This window comes from Herpailurus yagouaroundi, unplaced genomic scaffold (assembly GCF_014898765.1).
Source record: "Herpailurus yagouaroundi ecotype Mexico unplaced genomic scaffold, PumYag 67793, whole genome shotgun sequence".
Lineage (NCBI taxonomy): Eukaryota > Metazoa > Chordata > Mammalia > Carnivora > Felidae > Herpailurus > Herpailurus yagouaroundi.
The window spans coordinates 10,763,448-10,787,751 of NW_024420586.1; the positions used below are offsets into that span (position 1 = coordinate 10,763,448).

General features: G+C 37.1%; 1 protein-coding gene across 1 annotated transcript in view; it reads right to left on the reverse strand.

The window, feature by feature from the left end:
• DMD (dystrophin) overlaps positions 1-24,304 on the reverse strand; it is a 2,039,083-nt gene that overhangs the window by 1,378,151 nt on the left and 636,628 nt on the right. The window contains exon 17 of the mRNA XM_040468816.1: positions 17,210-17,385. Coding sequence (XP_040324750.1) covers positions 17,210-17,385 — 176 coding nt within the window. The remainder of the gene's footprint in view (positions 1-17,209; positions 17,386-24,304) is intronic.

Here is a 24,304-nt window from a genome sequence, read left to right on the forward strand (position 1 = left end):
CTAATTATGTCAGAAGAGCCTCTTAATGGGCACTGACTGTATTCTGTTAATTTTCTGTACAGTGACTGCCATATGAAGTATTAAACTGCACACTTACATAAACTGTAATCCAGTCACTTTCAATATACCATGTGGTAGTCATCATTCCCAAAATGTGTAAACTTTGAAAATAGAAATTCTCCAAGCTCCCGACATATCTAATTTGATTAGTGAGCTAGGCTATGCATGGCAATTTTACATCTTTAAACATCTTTGAACAGAGAATTTCATAAAAAATCATGAGCCTCATCTTGAGAAGCCTGAAAGTAGTGTTGACTCTTGAGCATATATGTAAATTTTAACTAGCTAGAACATACACTTTCATGCTTAATGGAAACAAAAACTAATGCTCTTTTTCACTGGTATTACAACATAGAAGAAATCTTTTTGGAAGTGAGGTAAGAGTTCAAAATTTTGTTTTTTATATTTTTAATAATTACCTTCCTCAGAGTTCTGGAAAATGAGAAAACATTTTAATTCCATATTGATGTATGAGTACTCTCCTGACCCCAGACCACGTGATGAATTCCTATCCACCTTTGAGATTCAGTTCACGATATACAACTTCGGTGAAGGTTTTCTTGCTCAACCTCTCCCTCCCCTTCCCGTTTCAGCTTTCTTTCTGGGAAAGCTGGTCCCTCCTTATGTTTCCACATGTTACTTGCTTTCAAAAACTCAATAAACAGAACGCAAATTCAATTTGAATCAGAGAGCTCTAATAAAATATCAGATGAAATTCTGTATAAATTCTGTTAGTGCTAAAATCAAAGTATTTTTAAAACTTTAAAATGTGTTGAGTACATGGTAATTATTATACTTTCATAGTCACATGATATTTTAAGGGGGAAAATCTCATGTAACCAAGAAAAAACAAGTCAACATGTCGATAAATACCTCCTTGAAACCAAGGTATTTTGTGTATGGTACAGACACACAGATGTGTGTGTTTGTATAGTGTGGGTATGTTTTTCTTGGGGGGGGGGGAGGAGACAGGGCCACATGATTGCCTTATAGGTTTTGAATGTGTGTGATGTATGTAAGTGTTTGTACGTGTGTATATATGTGTTTTAAATGTAAAAACTAGTGCGCAGTGGAAGGTTACTGAACTGAAAGTGAGGTATCACAGGTTTTAATCAATCATCTTGATCTGTATGGTGTTTTCTTAGGCAAATGACTCAACTTATCTGATCTTCCTTTAAATTACAGAAGTTAAAAAGCTTTTTTTCCATCTAACTGGTGTTAAAATAGAAACGAACAAATACTTTTTGAAATTACTCTTAACTGTGTTTAGTTACCTCACTAATTAAAGCAATTGTGACCTGAGATACAAAGCTGAGGTCAGCTTTGCTTACATTGCAACATTTATATTCCAATTATATCCATCTGTTTATCTAGCAATCAAATTAAATAACATCTAAGGATGTTATAATTCCTAGTTATAATACGAACCCCATAAACTGTTCTCAACAGTTCACACAGACCTGAAACAAAATATGATGAATAAGAAAGGGCACTGTCCTCAATTATTATAAATTCGCTACATTAACAGTTCTATCAAATAATCTACTTTCCTTATGTTTGCATGATCTTATTTACAAGCTTAAAAGTATTTCTAGTTTTATATGTGTAACTTTAAATGCATCAGTCATAAAATAATATGTTTCCGTACCATAAAATTTAATGATTCCAGATTGTGCAGAAATGCATCTTTAAAAGATTACTAAAAAATCAGTTTCTATGTAGTTTACCTTGTCCTGAAATATGCCTATTTAACATGTGCTTCAAAATCTGAATTCTAAACCCAAACAGGAAATTTGTCTTTAAAATTGTGCACCTTGTTCATTGTCAATTATGGCAAAGCAAATTATATGTTTAATGTGTATCAAACGATGGCCTTTTAAAATAGATGCCCTCAGATAGAAACCCCAATTATTTAGTATTTTTAAGCTACAAATGCTAGAAAACTCCACGAGTTATCTGTCACTGATGATACTCACCTTTGTACCTCCTGGACAGCCGACTGCACTAAACAGAATGAAATTCCTACAAAATTGTGTTTCTCTGCAAAAAGTAACACTAAACTAAAATATTTGAAAATCTTGCAGAGAAAAATGACTAAAATACTCTTAATTGGGTAACAAACAGATCCCAATCATTAAAAAATCTTTTGGCCATATGTATTTCTAAAACATGGTAGGGTTGCAAAGAAGTCCATCTCACCTCTCTCAATATAACTTTCAGGAAAATATACCTTCAAAACTGAGGATATCCCCCCAATTCTAAGATGTCAGAACCAGATTAGAGGAATGAGGTTTAAAGCCAAGGAGCGGACAAGCATGTGGATGAAAACTGCATGACCCAGAGGACTGGAAATAAAATGTGACTTAGCCACAGACGCCTAGAGCCTATTTTTCATTTTCAGCAAATTGAAAGTCCCTTTGAAACACAGTTCTGTGCAGTGAAATCACCTTAACACAGGTTAATAGAAATATTCTCTTAAGTGATAGATGAAATCTTCTCATAGTAACAAATCTACGATCATACAATGCAACACGCTGAAGCGGAAAACTCTGAGCCATCTATTTTAAAGTCAAATTTGATGTTTATTTAAAACGATAAAACCAAAAAAAGCTGTGTAAACCCTTGGGAGAAATAAATGTGGGTCACTAGAGGGCGCACACTCCCTTTCACAGCTTGTCTGGTCCTCAATTTGGCTTCTCTTTTATTTTCTTATCTACATAACGATAACATGGTGACAAATGGATTTTTCATGGGAGTTCGCTTACAGAAAAACATAAAATGTCCAAAGATATAGATAAAATGGTATAAAAAGAACATGTTAGTAAGACACTCTCGGATGCACAGTTAAAATGCCTTCAGCCATTTTAATCCACACACCAAAGTATCTTAAAGTCATAATACACAAATTCCCCTGAGAAAATGTCTTCAATTTGAGGAGACAGGCTTAATGCAAATAATAGAGTAGCATTTTCTGGACTTTGTAACCCAAAAGTTTTTGCCCAGTTCATTAATTTTACCTAATTTTGGAATCTTTATAAATAGTCACATACTCATGCTCTATAAATTTGCTTACAATTACACTCCTGCATATCTAGATGTTAATTTTACATTCAATCACATTCAAAGAAAAAGGGAAAAACAGCATCTTAAGCATCTTGTTCATGTCACATACTTTCGTAAAGACAAAATTCATCTCCCACAATAAGAGTATAAATTATTATAATCTTAATTCCATAGATTGACCATGAAGAGAGAGATTTAGAAACCAACTCTACTTTCAACACACAATGAAAAATGGAGTTAAAATTCAAAACCAGGTCTGTCTAAATCCAAAGATTTCCACTACACTACACTTATTTTTCTTTCCTCCAAATGAAAAGAAAAAAAATTAATTAAGGAGAAGTCAATATGAATTTTCTGTTCATTGCTATATAGTAAAGTCTGGTAGTTACTATTGTGTTACTTTAGATGACGTCAAAATTTGATTGTGGAGTCCCAAAATTTGATTGGGACATTCATTCTCAACATTGTCATTAACCTTAACTACGATCCGTTGCTGCCTAACTGATAACACCTATGGCATTATTAAATGGTTGCCATTCCCAGTTTATCTTTACTTTGGAATATTCCTTAATTGCTTAAAATCCCCGAATTTCCAAACTGTTGTGTATTCTGATATAAAACATAGACAATGGGGTGTCTGGGGGGTGCTCAGCTGGTTAAGTGTCTGATTCTTGATTAGGGCTCAGGTCATGATCTCATGGTTCATGAGTTCAAGCCCCGCATCAGGCTCCACGCTGATAGTGAGGAGCCTGTTTGGGATTCTCTCTCTCCCTCTCTCTTTGCTCCTCCCACCTCTGAAAAATAAATAAATACAAACTTTTTTTAAAAGCGTAGATGACAAAGGTTGTTACGACAATGGTTAGCATTAGAAGTCTTACACTTGGACCCCCTTTATGCCTTGATACTAAAAAGACACCTATCATTGAAAAAAATTGTCTCTTCCCTGAAACTGATCTCTGCATATAAAGATAGCCAAATGCTCCAACAGGACCCTAGAGTCTATGAGACTTCAGAATGTAGAACAGTCATAATCTAGGATAAGGACACATTTTCCATACACAGACCTCATCTCACTAAATTCTTAAACAGTCTCAGGAAAGCTTTTAATTTCAGCTAAATAATTTGATGAAATCACCTTTAACTTCTCATTTCAAAAGATGGCATGACATAGAATTTAAGAACACAGCATCCTGTGCTCGATGCCTGGGTTCAAATCCTGGCTAAACTGCTTCCTGTAAATTTTGCAAGCGTGAACAAGTCACCTGACCTTTCTGTGCCTCATTTGTCCCCTTGGCATATTTGTGTCAGCTACTATGATCACTGCCTTCCATGCCTCTTACTGGGTTTAAGCCAGCACCATGCTACTTTTCACATTATCTTTTGAGAAGACACATGTTTGTTGTAGTGTTTTGTTAAGCACTGGTAAATTAGGGGTGTCTGGGGGGCTTGGTCCGGTGAGCATCCAGCTCATGATTTCGGCTCAGGTCATGATCCCAGGGTCTCAGGACCAAGCCCCGCATTGGGTACCACACTGAGCATGGAGCCTATTTAAGAATCTCTTTCTCCCTCTGTCTCTCTCCCCTGCTTGTGCTTTCTCTCTCTCTCTCTCTCTCTCTCTCTCAAATAAAATTAAATGAAATTAAAAATGAAAACAAACAAAAAAGAACTGGCAAATTACAAACTATTATGGTAACCACAAGAATAAAAACTGCATCCGTATCTTGTAAATACTGCTGCAATAAACATAGGGGTACAGATATCTTTTCGAATTAGTGTTTTTGCTTGCTTTGGGTAAGTATACCCAGTAACATAATTATTGGATTATATAGTATTTCTATTTTTTTTTTTCTGTTTTATTTATTTGGGTGGGGGAGGAAGAGAGCACAAGTCGGGGAGGGGCAGAGAAAGAGAGGGACAGAGGATCCAAAGCAGGCTCTGCACTGACAGAGTGATAGCAGTTCTGTTTTTAAGTTTTTGAGGAACCTCCATACTGTTTTCCACTGTGGCTGTATCAGTTTACATTCCCAACATTAGTGCATGACCATCCCCTTTTCACCACATTCTTGCGAGCACTTGTTATGTCTTGTCTTTTGTATTTTATCCATTCTGACAGGTATTAGGCAATATCTCACTGTGCTTTTGATTTGCGTTTCCCTGATGATTAGTGTCCACTGATAGACAAATGGATAAGGAACAGGTGGCATATATATACAATGGAATGTTACACAGCCATAGAAAAGGATGAGATCATGCCATTTGTGACCATATGGATGGTCCTAGAGGGTGTCAGGCTAAGTGCAATAAGTCAGACTGAGAAAGACAAATATTATATGATTTCACTCATATGTGGAATCTAAAAACAAGTGAATAAACAAACATAAGGAATCTAGTCAGTAATATTATAATAGCATATCACAGTGACAGATAGTAGCTATACCTGTGGTGAGCACATTATAACTTATAGAGAAGTTGAATCACTATGCTGTATACCTGAAATGAATACTGCACTGTATGTCAACTATACTAAAAAAAAAAAAAAAAAATATATATATAAACTGCAAAGGAAGCTATAACAAAGACAATAAAACAAACAAATAAAAATCATCAGCGGTAAAATAATCTCATCTATTGCACCCTTTATTGCAAGAAAAGGCAAACTATGGCCCACGGGACAAATCTGGCCCACCACTTGGTTCTGTAAATAAAGTTTTATTGGAACACAGCCATACTCATTTCTTTGCATACTGTTTATGACTGCATCTTCTAGAGAAGCAGAGTTGAGTACTTGCAAAAGAAACTGTATGGTGCTCAAGGTCTAAAATAGTTTCTGTCTGGCTCTTTAGCGAGCAAGCTCTCCCTGCTCTATAAAGTTGAGATGATGTCCCCCAACACACAGGGAGGGTCAAAATGGTATGGTTCGCAGCAGCTATATTGTTTTGCTCTGTCTCAAAAATGTTCATTGGCTCTCCATGACCAGATTAAAGTCTACATTCCTTAGTCTGGCATCGAGTTCATTTTTTACAAGCCAACTCAACCTACCTTTTCAACCTCATCTCTTATTTCCCTCTTTCCAATACCTCATACTTCTGCTTTAGGAAAAAGAAACACAACCCTGTGTAAACGCCAATTGTATACAGGTTTGTAGGACAGCTTGCATTTGAATTATCCTTTCCCACCTCACCTTGATGCCAACACACCCCTGTCTTTCAAATGTCCACTCAGACGCTAATTTCTCTGAGCTTTCCATGTTCAACTCCCAGCAGGAAGTAAATTTTTCTTCCTTCAAACTTTTCTAACACCGTACTGGTACTTCCTCGTGACATAGCTTATACTAGATTGCAAACTTAGTGAGGGAAGGACTAAGTATAGTTCCCAGGTATAGCAACTGGAGTGCCTTACAAATCATAGCAATTGATGAGATATTAGTTGAAAGAATATGAAAATTAGCAAGAATGCTAACTTTGCTGTCACTATATTCCTGAAACACAGTGGACTCATACTGACTACAGGAGTGTTCAAAGCACCCCTCCACACATTGGATGGTGCCTGGGACCCTATGGGAGGTAATTTAAACTTTAAATACTCTCACTGTGAAAGCTCGCTGAGTTTAAAGGACTTCAACATGCTTTTATGTTGTGGGTCTTTAAAGTTTAAATAACTTCCAGTCAAGGTTCAGAAACTATCTAGTGCAATGCAGAAAGCCATTTAAATCTGACGTGTACTTACTGCCCCACTGCCGTTTCCTTGGCATCATGAGTTGTTTCAATCCAAGTACTTCTTTTAGTGAGCATTTCTATCAACTTTGGTTAAAACACAAAGTAAAACTCACTGCTCTACAAAGCCAAGGCCTTAGCACAGGCAGACATAATAAAACGCCAGTCAATGAGTGGCCTAAACAACAGCAACTTATTTTCTTGGAGTTCTGGAAGCCGGAAGTTCAAGATCAAACTGCTGGCATGGTCACTTTTCTGGGTTGTAGACAGTCATCTTGTCACAGCATCATCACACAGCAGGGAAGAAGAGAGCAAGCTCTCTGCTGTCTCTTCTCAACGTTTATTTATTTTTGGGACAGAGAGAGACAGAGCATGAACGGGGGAGGGGCAGAGAGAGAGGGAGACACAGAATCGGAAACAGGCTCCAGGCTCTGAGCCATCAGCCCAGAGCCTGACGCGGGGCTCGAACTCCCGGACCGCGAGATCGTGACCTGGCTGAAGTCGGACGCTTAACCGACTGCGCCACCCAGGCGCCCCCTCTGCTGTCTCTTCTTAGAAGGGTGCTAATCTCATCATGAGGGCCCCACCCTCATGACCTCATCTAAACTTGATCACCTCCCAAACACCTCGTTTCCAAATTCTACCAAATTGGAGTCAGCCCTTCAGCACATGAAATGTTGGGGCGGGGGGACACAATTCAGTCCGTAGGAGCTAGGTATAATTTTATCTATGTGCGATGGCGTGATTTATATTGATTTATAGAGATACAAGCTCCTGACCAGGGAAGACAGAAGAATAAGAATATTCTCAGATGTCAGAACAAAAATATTCTCTATTCTAACACAACTGTAGTCATGGGAGGATACCTATCCCAAATTAGTAATTGGGAATTCAGCCTTCTCCTGGGAAAAAGATGTATTCTTTTTACCTCAACAGTCAACAAGACAGGCACACATAATCAAATCTTCCCAGGGTGAAGGCAAACAGGAAAATTCATAGAAATTCCATTTCAGAGACGAAGAAATAGACACTGAGTGAGGTTCAGTGACTTTCTTTAGTCACAAAGTTTCTGAGTGGAAGATCCAAAGTCAGAACCAACCTGTGCAGTCATAGGCCCATTTACTCTCAGATCCACTCACCGCATTTCTTTTGCCCTCTCTGTATCTGAGGGACCTACATTTCCCCCCATTGCTTGTCCTCTGGCTTCCAGTTAGGTTTGTTCAATTGAAGGCACTGGCAGAATACATAAAGAGGGAAGAAAGATGTCAAGGTGTTTTGGCTTTGCATTCTACTGCTGGTGGTATTTCTACAGCAGCTACATCTCCCTTGTGGCTTTAGTTTCCTTTAGATGGCTCCTCCCTCCTTTGATCCGAACTCTTGCCTGGCTGTCCTGAGAGTGTTAGCCCCTGTGGGAAGGCTCCAGCTTTGGGGCTTTGGTAACCTCCTCTCCCTGCGTTGTTCCTCAAACTCCAGACACGCTAGTGTTTTGGGTTGCTTCCCTATCCCAGTTGCTTCCCAGTTTTCTACCACCTGCTTGGCCAATTCCCTGTATTAGGTTTCCTCTCTCGGAAACACCTAGAATTGTTTCTCTTCTCCTGATAGGACTCTGACAAAATATCCACTTAATATCCCATAAATATTTAGTGAATACCCGTGGTGATGTGCTAACTTCTGGGTTATAGCTGTAAGTCAGGAGTTGAAAAGAAAAGGTTCATGCCCTCAAGGAGTTCACTGGAGATACAGATATGCAAAACCAAAATCATCACAATAGAATTCTGCAAGTACTTTAATGGAAGTGTTAGTAAGGCTGAGAAATGCCTGGGAGAAAATCTACTTAAACTCATTGGGGAAGCCAGGAATGTGAGAGGTGGAAAAGGCAAAGTAAAGAAAAGACAATCTTAGGTAGAGAGAGATAACAGTAGGTGCAAAGAAAGAGAAACTTGAAGCAACAGAGAGCATTTTGGAGATCAGAGAGTGGTTGATTAAAGCTGAGGAGAGGGCAGTGTCACTGGAAAAGCAGTTTGTGGCCAATCTGTGAACTATTTGTTAGTAGTCTGTGGCAAGAAAAAGTCACCAGAGTATAAATCAACCAAGGCACAAAGCATACTATTCCATCTGATTTCTTTTTAATTGCACAACTTTCTTGACAAAGGAAGCAACGCATTGATTTACATTCTAGCCCAAGCTCCTTATCTCATGGTGCCCTGGTAATAAAGAGCTTGCAGACTATTTTGAGGAGCAGTGGCATATAAAGAAATGGGCAAGGGAAAATGGAGTGAAGCTGGAGAGGCCGGCAGCTAAAGATCAGAAAGGAAGTTTTGTGCTATGCATTGCAAGGACTATGGGCAGAGAGCAATGATCTAATTAGAGGTGTATTTTAAGATGGCCCTCAGGAGGCTGTGAAGTATATGAGGAAGACGGGTGAATGTAGAGGCAGAGGGATCAGTTACAAATTTCATGCAGAAAATGATCAGAGACTAAATTAGGATGAAGCCTGTATATGAAGGACAGGCTAAATTAAAGAGAATCTAATGGGCACACTTGGAGGGTTTTATTGAGGGGGCAGGTTTTAGGACCACTGGAAATGGTTGCACAGGTTGTTCACGGCATAACGCCACAAGGCGCTGCTCTCAGAATCGATGATGTGAATGGTGCTCTCTAACGTTGTGCAGTGTATACTGTGGAACTACATCTGAAACTTCTGTAAGAAGTCCAGGTGCAAATGTCCAATAAACATTTGGATCACATAGATAGGAACGTCAAGAGGAGGGAGGTCAAGCTGGAGATATTAATTCAGAAATCATCCGCTATAGATGGCCAATAGACAGAAGACTATAAATGAGACTGCCTTGGGAAAGAACACATTGTGAGAAGGAAATGAAACCAAAATTTGAATCTTGTGGAGACTATTAAAGAGATAAGACGAGGAGACTGAGAAGCCACAGCAAGAAAGGAGAGAGGAAAAAAGAAACAGGAGGGAACAATGACCCAGAAGCCAAAGGAGTGGAAAATTTCAAGAAGGGACTAATCATCATCACTGTCAAGCACAGCACGAAGGTCAAGAAGACAAGAACTGAAGAGTGACCTTTGGAGTCAGCAATTAAGGAGCTCTCTGGTGACCTTGCTGCGGTCAGTTTCAGTGCTCGGTGTAGGAAAGGGTGAAGGAAAGAAACACAAGTAAGGAAAAAAGAGGTAGTTCAGATCCTCTGATTAAAAACCAACTTCTCCTGGCACGCAGCTATGCTTCTTCTTTCAGATGAATAAATAATAAATAGGACTACCATTTCCTTCCCTCAGGGAACAAATAAAACAGCATGTCATGGCTCTGGGAATATGGCCTCGCCTTTCTCTCTGTTGGCATCCCTGTATGACTTGCATTCTGGAAGAGCACATTTTCATACACCTGCTGTAGTTAGATATCCAGAACTATGTAGACTATTTTATAGGACCAGTTCCACTATAGTGCATTTCAGTTCTTAACATGTATTGGGCATGTACCATATAGAAGACCCCACACCAGATAAGGAGTGAGGTATGGACCCTGGCGTAGTGAAGCTTTGGGTCGAGCGGATCCAACAGGTATATGAATAGATCATTTCAACATAAAGCAATAGGGGTGTCACAAGATGGATCAGGAGCATCACTTAGCCTAACTGGGAATTAATGGTTCCTATCAGTGAGACTGGTTTGGGAAAAAGAATCAAGAGTCAGGTTGCAGCTGCGATGATGCTCAAGGGCACTGATTTCCAAAAGGTGGGTCCTGAACCAGAAGCATCAGCATAACCTGGGAACCTGTTGGCAATTAAGTTTCTCAGGGCGCCAGGGTGGCTGAGTCAGTTAAGTGTCCAACTCTTGATTTCTGCTCAGGTGATGATCTCATGGTTTGTGAGGTCAAGCCCCGCGTGAGGCTGTGCACTGACAGTGTGGAGCCCACTTGGGACTCTCCCTCTTTCTCTCTCTGCCTTCTACTCATTCTCTCTCTCCTTCTCTCTGTCTGTCTCTCTCTCTCTCTCAAAATAAATAAATAAATAAACTTAAAAAAAGAAATTAAGTTTCTCAGGCACCACTCAAGACCTAAAGTCACGGAAACTCTGATAGGAAGAAGCAATCTGTCTTTTCATAAGCCCTCCAGATACTTCTGATTTATGCTAATATATAAGAAGCACTGTTTGGGGGCAATGGTTCTCAGACCTTAAGGCTTACCAGAATGTCCTGGGAGCTTGTAAAAGATTCCTAGGCCCACCTGCAGAGTGTGTGATTCAGCAAGTTTGGGGCAGCCCCCTCCAAATTCGCATTTCTAATATGGTCCCAAGTGATGCTGCTGTTTAATGCACTGCACAATGTCACTGCTCTAGGTATTCTCTGGCCCTTTAGTTTGCCTCTAGAATTCACATTCCTATATTCTCCAAAACATATTTATTAAGTTATTCTTGACTTATATGACAAAATAATTTTAAGAATCTAAAGTAGGTGGTGATCTTTTGGAATATCTGAAGATGGAGTGTAAGGTTTCTATTCTTCACCAAAAATAGTTTCTAAACTGAAATCTGAGTCTATGACCAAGGTCATTTGACTCCAATACATAAAAAGAAGCAAGCCATTGCAACTCTAACACTGGAATAGAAATTAGGAGACTCAGCAGTAGTCCTTATTTTGCAACTGAAAGCAAGTTATTTAACCTTTCCGGATTTCAATTAACCTGTAACTGTAGACAACTCCAGAGTCTCATCTCCTTAGATAAAAGATGCAAAGTTTCATTTTTTTCTGGATCCTGCCTAGGGGCAAAAATGTTATCACTGAGACCAACACCCTGAGTATTTTAGGATCAAATTATCATATAGAAAATTAAAAAAAAAATAGCTTAGACATATTAATTATCTAGTTAGAGCCTTGAAATAAACTAAATTGTTTTAGTTTATCACTTCCAGATTATAATTTGGGAAGCAAAGTTCAAATGAATATCCAACACAAAAATATTTTAGGCAATGATCTTATAAAACTGCAGAAGGGGTCTTATCTAACACTTATCTAACTTCCCTTCAATGCTGTGACATAAATTAATGTCAGGAAATGGACATAAAAAGAAAGAAAGCAAAACAAAACAAAAACAATTAAGCTGCAAAATAAAACTAACTAACTAACTAACTTACTAACTAACTAACTAACTAACTAACTAACGCAGGCCTGTAACTGACCCGGCAATTTATTCTGCCATTTAGTAAGCATGCAAGGAACAGTCAGAGAAAGCAAACTGAAGACTCAAGTCTGCTCAGCCAGGAGAAGATAAAAAGATGAGGTGAATTTCGGTATTTACAAATGTCTCTATACTCCTCTTCAGGTCAAAGATACTCATTTACTAACACTATACTTGGGCAAATTATCTTTATTGAGATAGCATTTACCTAAAAAAAAGATTCAATTTGCAGTTGGTTTCACCCGGTTGATGCAAAAATGGAAATGAAAGCTGTTATGAACATCTTTTAAAAGAACTGCTACATGATTAGAAACTAATCTCCTCAATAAATTCCAATTAACTAGATAATAGATTAGTTTTAACATAGTCTGAGTTCCATACTCTGATAATTACCTATATGTAAAATAATATCACTGAACCGCAGGAATAATTTACTGTTAAAAATAATTACCCTGTGACCCAACATCATTAACATTTTTGTATATCTTAGTGTGAGGAGGACAATTTATGCAGTAAATACAACAACAGTAGAAACTGTGTAATTATTAAGGAATCAACTAAACACATCTTAGATATTAAAAACAAAACAAAACAAAGAAAAAAAAAAACAAGTGTGGTACAAAGCCAAGTCTTAAATCCTTTAACAGTTGGGAGTAAATGACAATGTCCTAATGGGCAAAAATAGAATTATTAAAGTTTATTAGAATGTTCATTTGTTTATTAACAACCATTCCATGAAGAACCAGGCGAAATTCTTAAGTGCCAAGGAATATAAAATGTTAATCATCACAATTAGTTGAACTGTATTTATTCACTCTTTCAACAAATATCCGTTGACTATTGCATGCATGGTACTATATATATGGGATCTAAGTAAAATATAAAGGAGGATAATAATAGGACCCCTTTGTTGTAAGTGGTGATGAGAAAAATTGATGTGGGTAACAGTAAGACATCTACTAAAAGAAGGTAATGTAATATCGTAAGAAGTGAGTTATGTTTCATTTTGGGGGTAACTGGAGTTACCACGATCTCAAGTCTGGAAGGTCAGCATAAAAGCCACATTTTAGATACATTAATTTGATGTGGATTAATCAGAAAGGGGGCAAGCATCACAGCATGGACATATATGGCTTAGGTTATGGAGTTGGCAGTTAGAATGATTGGGAAATAACTGAAATGCTCACTAGCCCAATAGTATAATGCAATAATAATAAATAAGGGACAAGACAGGAGAGCTGAGATTGACAGAAATGGAGAAGTCGGGTGGTAAATTTTGTTTTCAAGAGGAAGATGTTGTTATATTCTTTAAGTTTGAGATGATGTTTATTATGGGATATTTTTTTTTTTTTACCAATAGCACATGATCACCGTTTCCACTCCCACCCCGACTGCCGCCTTCATCACCATCACCACCTCTCCCACCGTCTCCACCACCATCTCTCCCACCTCCATCACCTCCACCACATCCACCCCTAACCCTTCCATGTCCACCATAGCCAAATGACAAGAACAACAGCTACTGCATTCGCTGAATTCTTACTACCTCACAGGCACTATATCAAATGTTTCCACTTCATCCTCAGTATTTTATAAAGTGATGAGAGTGAATTTGAGGCACAGGTATTAGGTAATTTGCCTGGAATCATAAGCTTATAGTTAAGACAGGCAGGTTTCAACCATGAGTAATTCTGGTTCCAAAGTCCATGTTTTTCCCAATATTGGCCACTCCTTTGGACATACAGGCAAGAAATTTTAAGAAGTAAAATATTTGCACAATGTAAAAGTTGGTGTAGTTAAATAAACAGAGGCAACAATGGTTTGCATTTGATTAAAAAATACTGACACACTGACTAGATGCACAAGTAAAGTACATAGTTTTAAAGACATAAACATGAGAGGGCCTGGGTGCCTCCATCGGTTAAGTGTCCGACTTCGACTAAGGTCATGATCTCACAGCTCTGTGAGTTTGAGCCCCACATCAGGCTCTGTGCTGATGGCTCAGAGCTTGGAGCCTATTTCGGATTTCTGGGTGTGTGTGTCTCTCTCCCCCTCCCCCACTCATGTTGCATTGCCCTGTTTCTCAAAAATAAATAAACGTTAAAAAATAAAAAAAAATAAAATAAAGATATAAACATGAAATTTAGGGGAGAGAGTCAGATACGGAGCTGTAAGTAAGATCTCAGGGTCGTTCACTTAGTGCCAGACTTGAATCAACATAAAGAAGCAATTCAAATGAAATAAAAAAAGCAAAACCCATGCATTTATGAGATACTACAATAGTAATTAGGCAAAGGTACAAAACAAGCCAGTGGTAGGTGCAGAACTAGTTGTGTGTCAGAGAAAATGAAAAAGGAGGTCATTTTTAAAAGATGAGCATTCAAAAGATTGTCAAGACTACCGTCTTGACAGTTAAGTGCTAGTGGTTCTCACATGGGACAAGAGACAGGCACGAGCTATCATGAAGTTTTCAGTCATGTTTGTATGATGCAACTTGAACCATTACACTCTCTTAAGCAGCTGTCATCCTGTAGACAATTATCAGTTATTGATTTTTTTTAAAGTTTTTTAAATGTTTATTTTTTGAGAGAGAGAGAGAGTGTGTGTGAGTGGGGGAGGGGCAGAGAGACAGAGGGAGACACAGAATCCAAAGCAGGTTCCAGGCTCTGAGCTGTCAGCACAGAGCCCGACAGAGGGCTTGAACCCACAAGCTGTGAGATCATGACCTGAGCCAAAGTCAGACGCCTAACTGACTGAGCCACACAGGCACCCCAATCACTTATTGAATTTAACCGTCCTAAATGTTCACGTGTTTCTGCTCTTTGTTCAGTACAAATTTATTGATCTAGAATCTTATATAAAGCATCCATCTTATTGTACTGTCCATATCTGGACATATTTGACAGTGAAAGTTGGTCTTACATATAATTATGATATCACAAAACATATAACCTGGGATGGATTTAGGGAAACCAAGACGTAAGATCACATGAATCATTTATCTACTGAAGAAACATATTCCTACCCAGTCTAGCTTCTGTAGTACGCTACCTCAGTTGAGATCCTGGCTCAGATATTCTATAGCAGTGTATAATAGTAATATTAACCATACTTATCTTGTAGGGTAACCACGAAGAATAAACATGCTATGCAGATAAAGCATTTAATCTAGCACTGAGCACACAATAAAATCATCGGTAAGTGTTAGCTTTTATTTAAGTAATATATTCTTTATGGTCCCAATTGGTCATCTCATTTCAGGCACTTATAAAAACTGCTGAGAGGATAAGATGCAAACAGAATTTAGGAGACAAAATATTTCACCACTAGCCACACTTTCCTGAAAACAAAAAGCAATCAGAACTTATTTTCTTTAACCAAATAACATTCACCAAACAGAAGCCAAGAATATACTTGGCAGGAGCCAAGAGAGAGATGGACATGAATCAACTTGTTCTGCTGATTTCTGTATTAGTAGAATGTTGAACACATTAGGAGGGTAAGACAACTAGGTTTCCACACTGCTCTGCTTAGAAAATTGGTGAAGAGCTGTTGAGTTGTCGCAAAGGATCCGTAAATCCATGTCTCCACTAAGCACTGTCTGGAGACACATGTTTCACATGACGTGAAATTAATATCCATGGTATTAGGTTCATAAAATGCAGATTCATTAAAAGCTTTACAGATTTGTTTCTGCCATTATGTTTTTTTTACCATCAATGTTAAATTTTCAGCTACTATTAGGAGTAGATCCTTGAAAGCTGTTGCCCCAAATAGAATGCTAATGCTTAAAGATTCAAAGAACCATTTAACCGGAATGAGGGTCAGCAAACTTCTTCTGTGAGAGGCCAGATAGTAAATATTTTAGGCTTTGTGGGCCATATAGTCTCTGTGGTAATCACCCAACCCTGCCCTTGTAATGTTAAAGCAACCACAGATGATGTATATATAAATGACTATGGCTGTGTTTCAATAAAACCTTATTTATGGACACTGTCACCTGAATTTCATAGTATTTTCACATGTCACAAAATATCCTTCTTTTGATCATTTTCAACCATTTCAAAATATAAAAAGAATTCTTAGCTCATGAGCCATACAAAAACTGGAAGTAAGGTGGACCTAGTCAACTGGCTTTAGTTTGCTGACCATTGGATGAGAGGATTCACCCAGCCACGCAGATACAACCAGGGAGAAAAGCCTAGCAGTTCACTGTGGGAATTATGACAGCAGGTTACAAATCACGGATTAAAAGAGAAGTATTGAAAGTCCCAAATAATGTACTTGAGTAACTTCTCTAGGTGTTTTTTTTTTTTCCTTTGTCTAGAACATCTGACATGCTATTTTTAGGTATGTGTTCTTCTTCTCATACTTCTATACCCTTGTATACATAAATTCTAATGTCAAGTGTTCCACGCATTCCTAAACATATGCTGCTAAGAAACATAAGGCAGATTTTAATGTTCTTTCTTAATCTTAGAATGATAATAATTGGAAAGAAAAAGAAACTGTACCCTTTTATGACTTTCATGGTAGTTCTACATTTAGGAAATTTTATTGTCATCATTTTAATATACCCAAGGATGTACATAATACCTAACTTATCTACAATGTCTAGTTGCAAATATCTACCAAAAGACAAGTTAAAAATTCTAACACCTTCAAGATAAGACTTTATAAATATCAAAGAACAGGAAATCTATTCTGTAATTACTCCTGATTTAGGATGTGCAGATTGAGACATTATGTTCTCATAAACTAGCAGAATGGATCTTGTCTATTATAGGTGTACTTCTTCTTCATGAAAATGTACTTTCCATTACTGGAAGAAAAGACACGTAATGCAAAAGTAGGCACTGAACAAACAGACTCTTCATAAGGGGGGAAAAAAACTCAGGATAAAATGAGTCTGTGGCAGTTCATCACCCGTGGTTTCTTCTTTTAATCCAGGAAAACAATATTTCCATTAAGCATTAAGCTTTTGTTAGGATGCCGATTCCTGGGGCAAATTTTAAAATTCACTTCACAATTTTTCTAACTTAACTGACATTACAGGCACCTGAGGCTTCTAGAAATATTGTTTAAATAAACGCACTACCATCCAACAGCTATAAATGAGTTTTCCTGCTTAACAATTACTTTTTGCTTTAGGATAAAGCCATGAGTAAGAGCCTCTCACCTTTTCCTAATTTCGGAATCCACAATAATCTGCCTCTTCTTTTGGGGAGGTGGTGGTGGCAGTTCCTCTTGGGCATGCTTTACCAGAATTTGCTCCCTTGTGGTCACCATAGTTACCGTTTCCATTACAGTTGTCTGTGTTAGTGATGGCTGAGTGGTGGGGACAGCCTGTGAAATCTAGGAGAAGTATTGAAACAGAGGTCACACATTGCTTGAAAGACTTCAGTAAAGACTGCACGGAGCAGCAAAGGAAAATAATGAGAAACTGTCCCTGCCTGTTGGTAAATTGACCTTCAGATCAAAACAGCACCATATTGAACCCAAATCAAATTGTTTTATCTGACTTAACTTATGTTGAGTTAAATCACAAAGGGAAGTAATCTCAAAACCAGAAGTAAACTTAGCGTCTCTTCAATTGATTGGTCAAGCTATGGGAAATAAAGGGGGGGCGGGCAAAGGAGAAAAATGTAGGGTTTCACTCTGACAGTTAATTAAACGTACTGTTTAAAGTGCTTACCACATTAATATAAATTTTATAAGGTAGACCAGCACCAACTTCATTGCCTTAGCATACCGCAGATGCTTATTAGTATGGTGAATGCATATTTAGTTATCATATATACTAATTAGTTATCATCCACACCTTTTTAGACAAAATTATTTGAACTTGACAATAAATTACTTTTTAATCAAATAAGTGAAATACCCTTTAAGACTACAAAAAAAAAGGTTAACATAAAGTACCTACTAGTCCAAAAGCATATTTAAGCTAAAAAGCATACTACCCTTGTTTAATTAGTAACTTAAAATATTTGAGTTTCCACCGTTAGCATTAAAGATACTTCTTGGTTTAGAAGCACACTAACTTTGTGTTTAGACTTTTAAAAAACCATTTATTAAGTGGAGATCACCACTGTTTGGAATAATATGGTTTGTGATCCAACTGATGAGAAGCCATCACCTCAGTAAATGGGCAATACCAGATGAGCTGTGCAATGGGGAGACACTCTCCCTTCCTTCCCTAACCACCAACTCCCTCTCACACAGTCCTCCTGTGATTAGAACTGAATAGTTACCTGTTGAGATGTTAATCATTATTACTCTTCTAGTAATCTAAATCATTTGGAAGATCAATGTACAGGGAGACCAAAAGAGGCCTTCATTAGACCCATTTATAGGTACTTGACGTGCACAGAGCTGGGAATCTGACTGAGCTCAAATCAGTTTGACTAATTTTCCTGACCATGCCAAGAGGTATGGAAAGGGTCTGGGATAACCTCCCTACCTCACACATGACTGATTCCTTCAATGGGAGGAAATCAGGGAAGCCTCAGGATCTTCTTATTGCAGGTTCCAAAGAGGCAATTGTCAGTGATGTAATGAAATTTTTTGTCACAATGTCTTGTGTAAAAATTGGTTTTGACAAATACATTTTAGAAATGCTGCCCTTCCGGGGCGCCTGGGTGGCGCAGTCGGTTGAGCGTCCGACTTCAGCCAGGTCACGATCTTGCGGTCCATGAGTTCGAGCCCCGCGTCAGGCTCTGGGCTGATGGCTCAGAGCCTGGAGCCTGTTTCCGATTCTGTGTCTCCGTCTCTCTCTGCCCCTCCCCCGTTCATGCTCTGTCTCTCTCTGTCCCAAAAATAAATAAATGTTGAAAAAAAAAAATTAAAAAAAAAAAAGAAATGCTGCCCTTCCATATGTCAAGGACTTAGAGACTTCCATTTCGGTAGGCTAGGTTTGTTTTGTTTTGTTTTGTTTTTTTTGTTTGTTTGTTTGTTTGTTTTAAAGGACATTAAGAAATACTGAGTTTACGCATGTGTCAAGCACTGGTTTTATCTTCTTTAAGATCTCCATGGATTCATGATTTAGAATCCATCATTGAGCCTCAAACAATACTTATACAGTCCGTTGACAAGTTACACCAAAATGGAGGCAGAAAACACAGCTGTCAAGAAATGCTTAAAATATAACCTCAAACCTACCTGCACTCAACACAAAATGATCATTACATAATCAAATTAAGTTTACCTTTAATAAATAAAAAATGTAGTTTTTGAGGAGGATTCCAAGAGTATTTCATTATTTCAGAATAGTATTTTTTAACCACGAGCAAATTTTTTTGTATACAATGTATACAATTGTATACAATGATGGCTTGAAGGGAATACTGTTCGGGGGAAATTTTAATTTTATGTTAGGTACCAGAATGCAGAAATTCTGAAAATGCAAACCTACTGTTTACAGTTGTATCTAATGTTGTGAAACATTTGTGCTACTGAATATCTGGCTATGGAGTTAATTTCTATAAAGTTATAATATCTTCTCATTGATACTTATTAAACTGGATAGATGTACCCATGGAGGGGAGGTTAAAGAGAAATGGCAACAACACATACTATGAAAAGGCATTTAGGAATATGGCAAACCTTCTAAGAAAGAAAAAATAATCTATTTAATGAATTAATAGTGAGACACAAACCTGCAATTGTTCTACACTATAATCATTACTATAATTGGAAATATTCCTCCATTTCCTTCAGGATGAAAACAACAACAACAACAACAACAACAATGGTGCACTGACCCTGTAGCCATAGGATATTATTTGTTATATATGACAAAATAATAATAACTTTCAAAATCTAGCCATATAATCAAATAAAAACCACAAGGTCAACTACTACGTTTCCCCCATGACTTCTAGTTTATTGACTGTAAACACTTAATTATGTGTTAGAATCATTAGAAACACAGAGAGGAAGGGATTATGGAGGTCATTTAGTATAACCTTACACTTACTATAGGATTTACTATTCCCAGAAGGAGACAACTCCTTCCTGAATATGGTAGCAAATTTTCCCATTAGCAAAGTTTTACACCTAATGGAAGCCTGTCTTATTATGACTTGATTCATTTAAAGCTTGTTTTGAACCCTGAACCGACATAGAGGAAGCTGAGTATTGTTCCTATCTGACAGTCTTAAAGATGTGAAGACTGATAATCATGACTCTGATAAATCTTATTTCCAAGTTTTAAAATACCAGGTATGGGCTAGAGTTAGATTTAATCTGATTGGTGCTCCTAAACTTAGGTTTCTTAGCTTTGGACCTCCTATGTAATTAAGGCAAACTAAAATTATATGAGTTGCTCAGCAGCTGAATCACGTTTTAATTAAATTCCAACATATAGTCTAAATGTATCACTATGGAACATTAAGAAATGCATAAAATGGAATTTCGATTTTTAGTGATCTTATAGCATAGTAGTGAAGGTGACAAACACACAAACAGTTGTGAGACAAGTGTGTGCCACATGAAAAATACAAGTATGCAAACTAATTACATGCACTAAACATCCAGTAATCAAGGTAGTTTCTTCTTAAGTGTTCATAAGCAAATTTCCCTCAGCCAATAGCCTCATATTTAAATGTATTTGATGTTATAGGCTGCATGTAACACTTGTCCCTGTTCATAGGATCAGCATAATGGTAAAACAGAAAAAAACTTAATGTCTGGAGGCACTGGCTTCAAGAAATTACAGGACAGGCATGTGATAGAGTTATTGTACATGTGCCAAACATTTTCAATGTCATTGGAAAATGTTTACATTATAGTACCGAGTGAAGAATGAAAACTGTAACTATCAGTGATTATGTTTTGGCAGAGAAAGCACAGGTAATTTCAATAGTAGACTATATATTTCTATATTCTTTTTTCCAACTTTCTACAATAAAACATTTTCTGCTAAATGTTACTTCTGCAGGCAGAGAAAAATTTCAGAACTTTTCTGTTCAAATTGTTGTTTTAAGTCTATCATTCCCATGTATCTTTAGAACTATGGAATTATGTCATCCAAATACATTAAAACAACTAAACATCAGGACAAATAAAAATCTAATAAGAATGACTTAAGGTCTCCATTAAAATGCTGAGTAGAGCAGGGTCAAAATTAGAATATAACATAGTTTGCATTATATTCAACAGACATTGAGTGTACCTACCTAAATTCTTATTCAGTCAACTTTCCTCATTTTTTTGCTCAATTAACATACAGTGTTACATTAGTTTCAGGTGTACAATATAATGAATCAACAATTCTGTACATTCCTCAGTATTCATCAATGTAAGTATACTCTTAATCCTCTTTACTTATTTCACCCATCCCACACACACTTCCATTTTGATTATTAGTATATTGAAAATGACTTCCAAATGTCGTCATGCAAATAAAATGTATTCATTTTTAAATAGTATTTCCCTGATCTGTCAGTTAATCAGCTAGTAAAAATGGCAAAGAGCTCGTTTAGACTTCTTACAGCGATTAAAAGTGGGGGTCTTTGAGCCAGGTCTCACAATTCTCAAACACCAGGTCCACAGTTGACATATGGTAGCATTTAGTGTAGGTTCATTTGTGTCTCAGACTCTTGCCTTCTTTTCTTCATATAAATAATAGGAATGGTAACAGATGTCTCACAAGGCTGCTGCAAACAGCGCCACCCTCATGCCAGGCAACTTATGGCGTCACCCAGGTCCCTTCACTCAAAGAACCCCAGGCTTCGTTTCATGCTCTGCTGCCACACTGTTGACATTCTCAATAATATCTGAATAAGAAGCCCTGCATTTTCATTTTCCACTGGGCCCCAAAAATTATGTAGCCAAGTCTTAGTTTCAAGAATTAAGTTATGTAATGTCTGAACACAGAAAGTTTTCTCGATACCTATTAGTAATAACCGCTATCTTTTCTAAATGTTCATAGAAAGTTAAAAAAAAAAATTCTCTACTGAAACTTCTCACTCATAAGGTGACATGTGTTAATTTCCAAAAGTTACATTTTCCTCCTGTGAGAAAAACTGGAAGAGCATTTGCCCAGCCTCTTGATAGTCTTAGGGTATACATCTTGCAGTAAGGTTGTACAGTTTTGGTGGTTCTGGAGGAATCAAACTACTCTAAAACAATAAAATTCTTGCCAACTTCTCTTCCATTTGTCTAAAATGCACATTTGGATGGGAAATGTATGTATATTCAAGCATATTTAAAGAATATAAAAGGGGATACAATGAAAGGAAACATTTCAACCACTTTTTTCTGGTTTCTTAGGGGCAACTAGTTGTACTTACCACCTGCTCTCACATTTTAAATTAACTCTGTTGGTGCTGGGGTTTTTTTGGCTGTATTCTTAATTGCATCTTTGATTCTTCCATGTAATTATTTAAATATTCTTGCCTTTATAAGTTCTTCGGGGTTGCAGAGTTCTACTTCTTGCATTAGGAAATATTCTACTATTTGAACAGTTAAAGAAACTTACTAAAAAAATTCAAGTTACGAAGAATCAGTTATCTACTTTATCATGTCATCTTCATTATTATTAAAATACTAATGCGTATAATACCTACCAATTACAAAGGTCTTTGCATGTCCCACGCACTATGCTAAGTGCTTTGCATTCATTATCATATTGAAAATACTTACAAAAGTACGTGCAATGAAGGCTTATTAAATGGTGGCTGTCATTACTTCATGGCTCTAAGACTAAATAATAATATTATTGCCATTTTACAGATAAGAGGTAAAAGTTCGAGGCAGACACAGCTTGTAAGTGGCAGAACAGAAATGTAAATCCAAGTGTCAATGTTCACTTGCTGCTATACCTGCTCACATTTCTGAATGGTGATTTTCCGTTAAGTGTGTGTTTATATATACACACGTGCATATATAAAGTCAGAAGAAGATTGAAAATGCACACAATGGCATATGACAATCTTTTAATGCCTTTCGGCTCTTGATAAACTTGAATTAAATTTGGGGAAAATCAAACAACTTCAATACCTGAAATTTTAAAAATTATAATCAGGTTGACAACTGTGGAACAGAGTTTTTTGCTGTGTAATTTTTACATACATTACTTTACAGTGATCAATTGACTTTTAATAGGTATGGAAGAACTGCAGTTCTACAGTTTAAAATATACTGCATAAACAGAGCAATAGCTTTAGCACATAATTACGAGCCAGGCTTAAAACCATCTCCACAGGCATAGTAGCACAAGGCTCAAATATCTGATGGTGTGAGGATTTACAATTCTAAGCAACAGAAAGAATTTTACATGTTGAACTTTGTGAGAAACCTGGGGTAAAAAATATCAGGTGCTCATAAAGGAGGCTGAGTGACTAATCAAAAGGCTATAGAATCCTCTCTCCCATGAACAAGTACAGAGGAATTACCATGGCTAAGGGGAGTATAAAAGGAGTACCAAAGTTCTTGAGAGTGGTATGATAACTAAATTTTATTTATTTATTTATTTATTTATTTATTTATTTATTTATTTATTTTTAACTTTTATTTATTTTTGAGAGACAGACTGACAGAACGTGAGCAGGGGAAAGGCAGAGAGAGAGGGGGAGACACAGAATCTGAAGCAGGCTCCAGGCTCTAAGCTGTCAGCACAGAGCCCTACGCGGGGCTTGAACCCATGAAATGTGAGATCATGACCTGAGATGACGTTGGACACCCAACCGACTGAGCCACCCAGGCACGCCTAAATTTTATTATTAATTACGGTCTTGTTTGATACTGATAATAAGGCAATAGAACATCTTGAAAAGATAAAACATTGGAATCATGAACATACTTACAATCTATATTCAAAAGACATCAAAAAAAGAAGTATTTCTATTTGAAATAAAATATATAATAATTAAGAAGGCTTATTCTATAAAACTGTTCAATTTCATGTATTTTATCCCTCGCTTCATATTATATTTTGTACAAATTATCAGAAAGAAGAGACTCGTGTTGGATTCAAGATTCATATTAAACACTGATTTTGAGCAACTGTGTGAATTAAGTGCATCTGCAAAAATTCAAGGAGCAATGAAATTTATTTTTTCTGATCCACCTGACATGAAGTAATGAAACACCTTCTTTAACTAGGGATGCAGATGATCAAGTATACACTGAGACAAAAACTTATGTTTTCTTTATGTGGTATTTCATTTATTGTCTATAAAGAATAAATATATCATATAGATACTGATTATTTTATTTTCAATGTATCTTAATCACATACTCCTGATGAGTGAAATATACTCATTTCAGA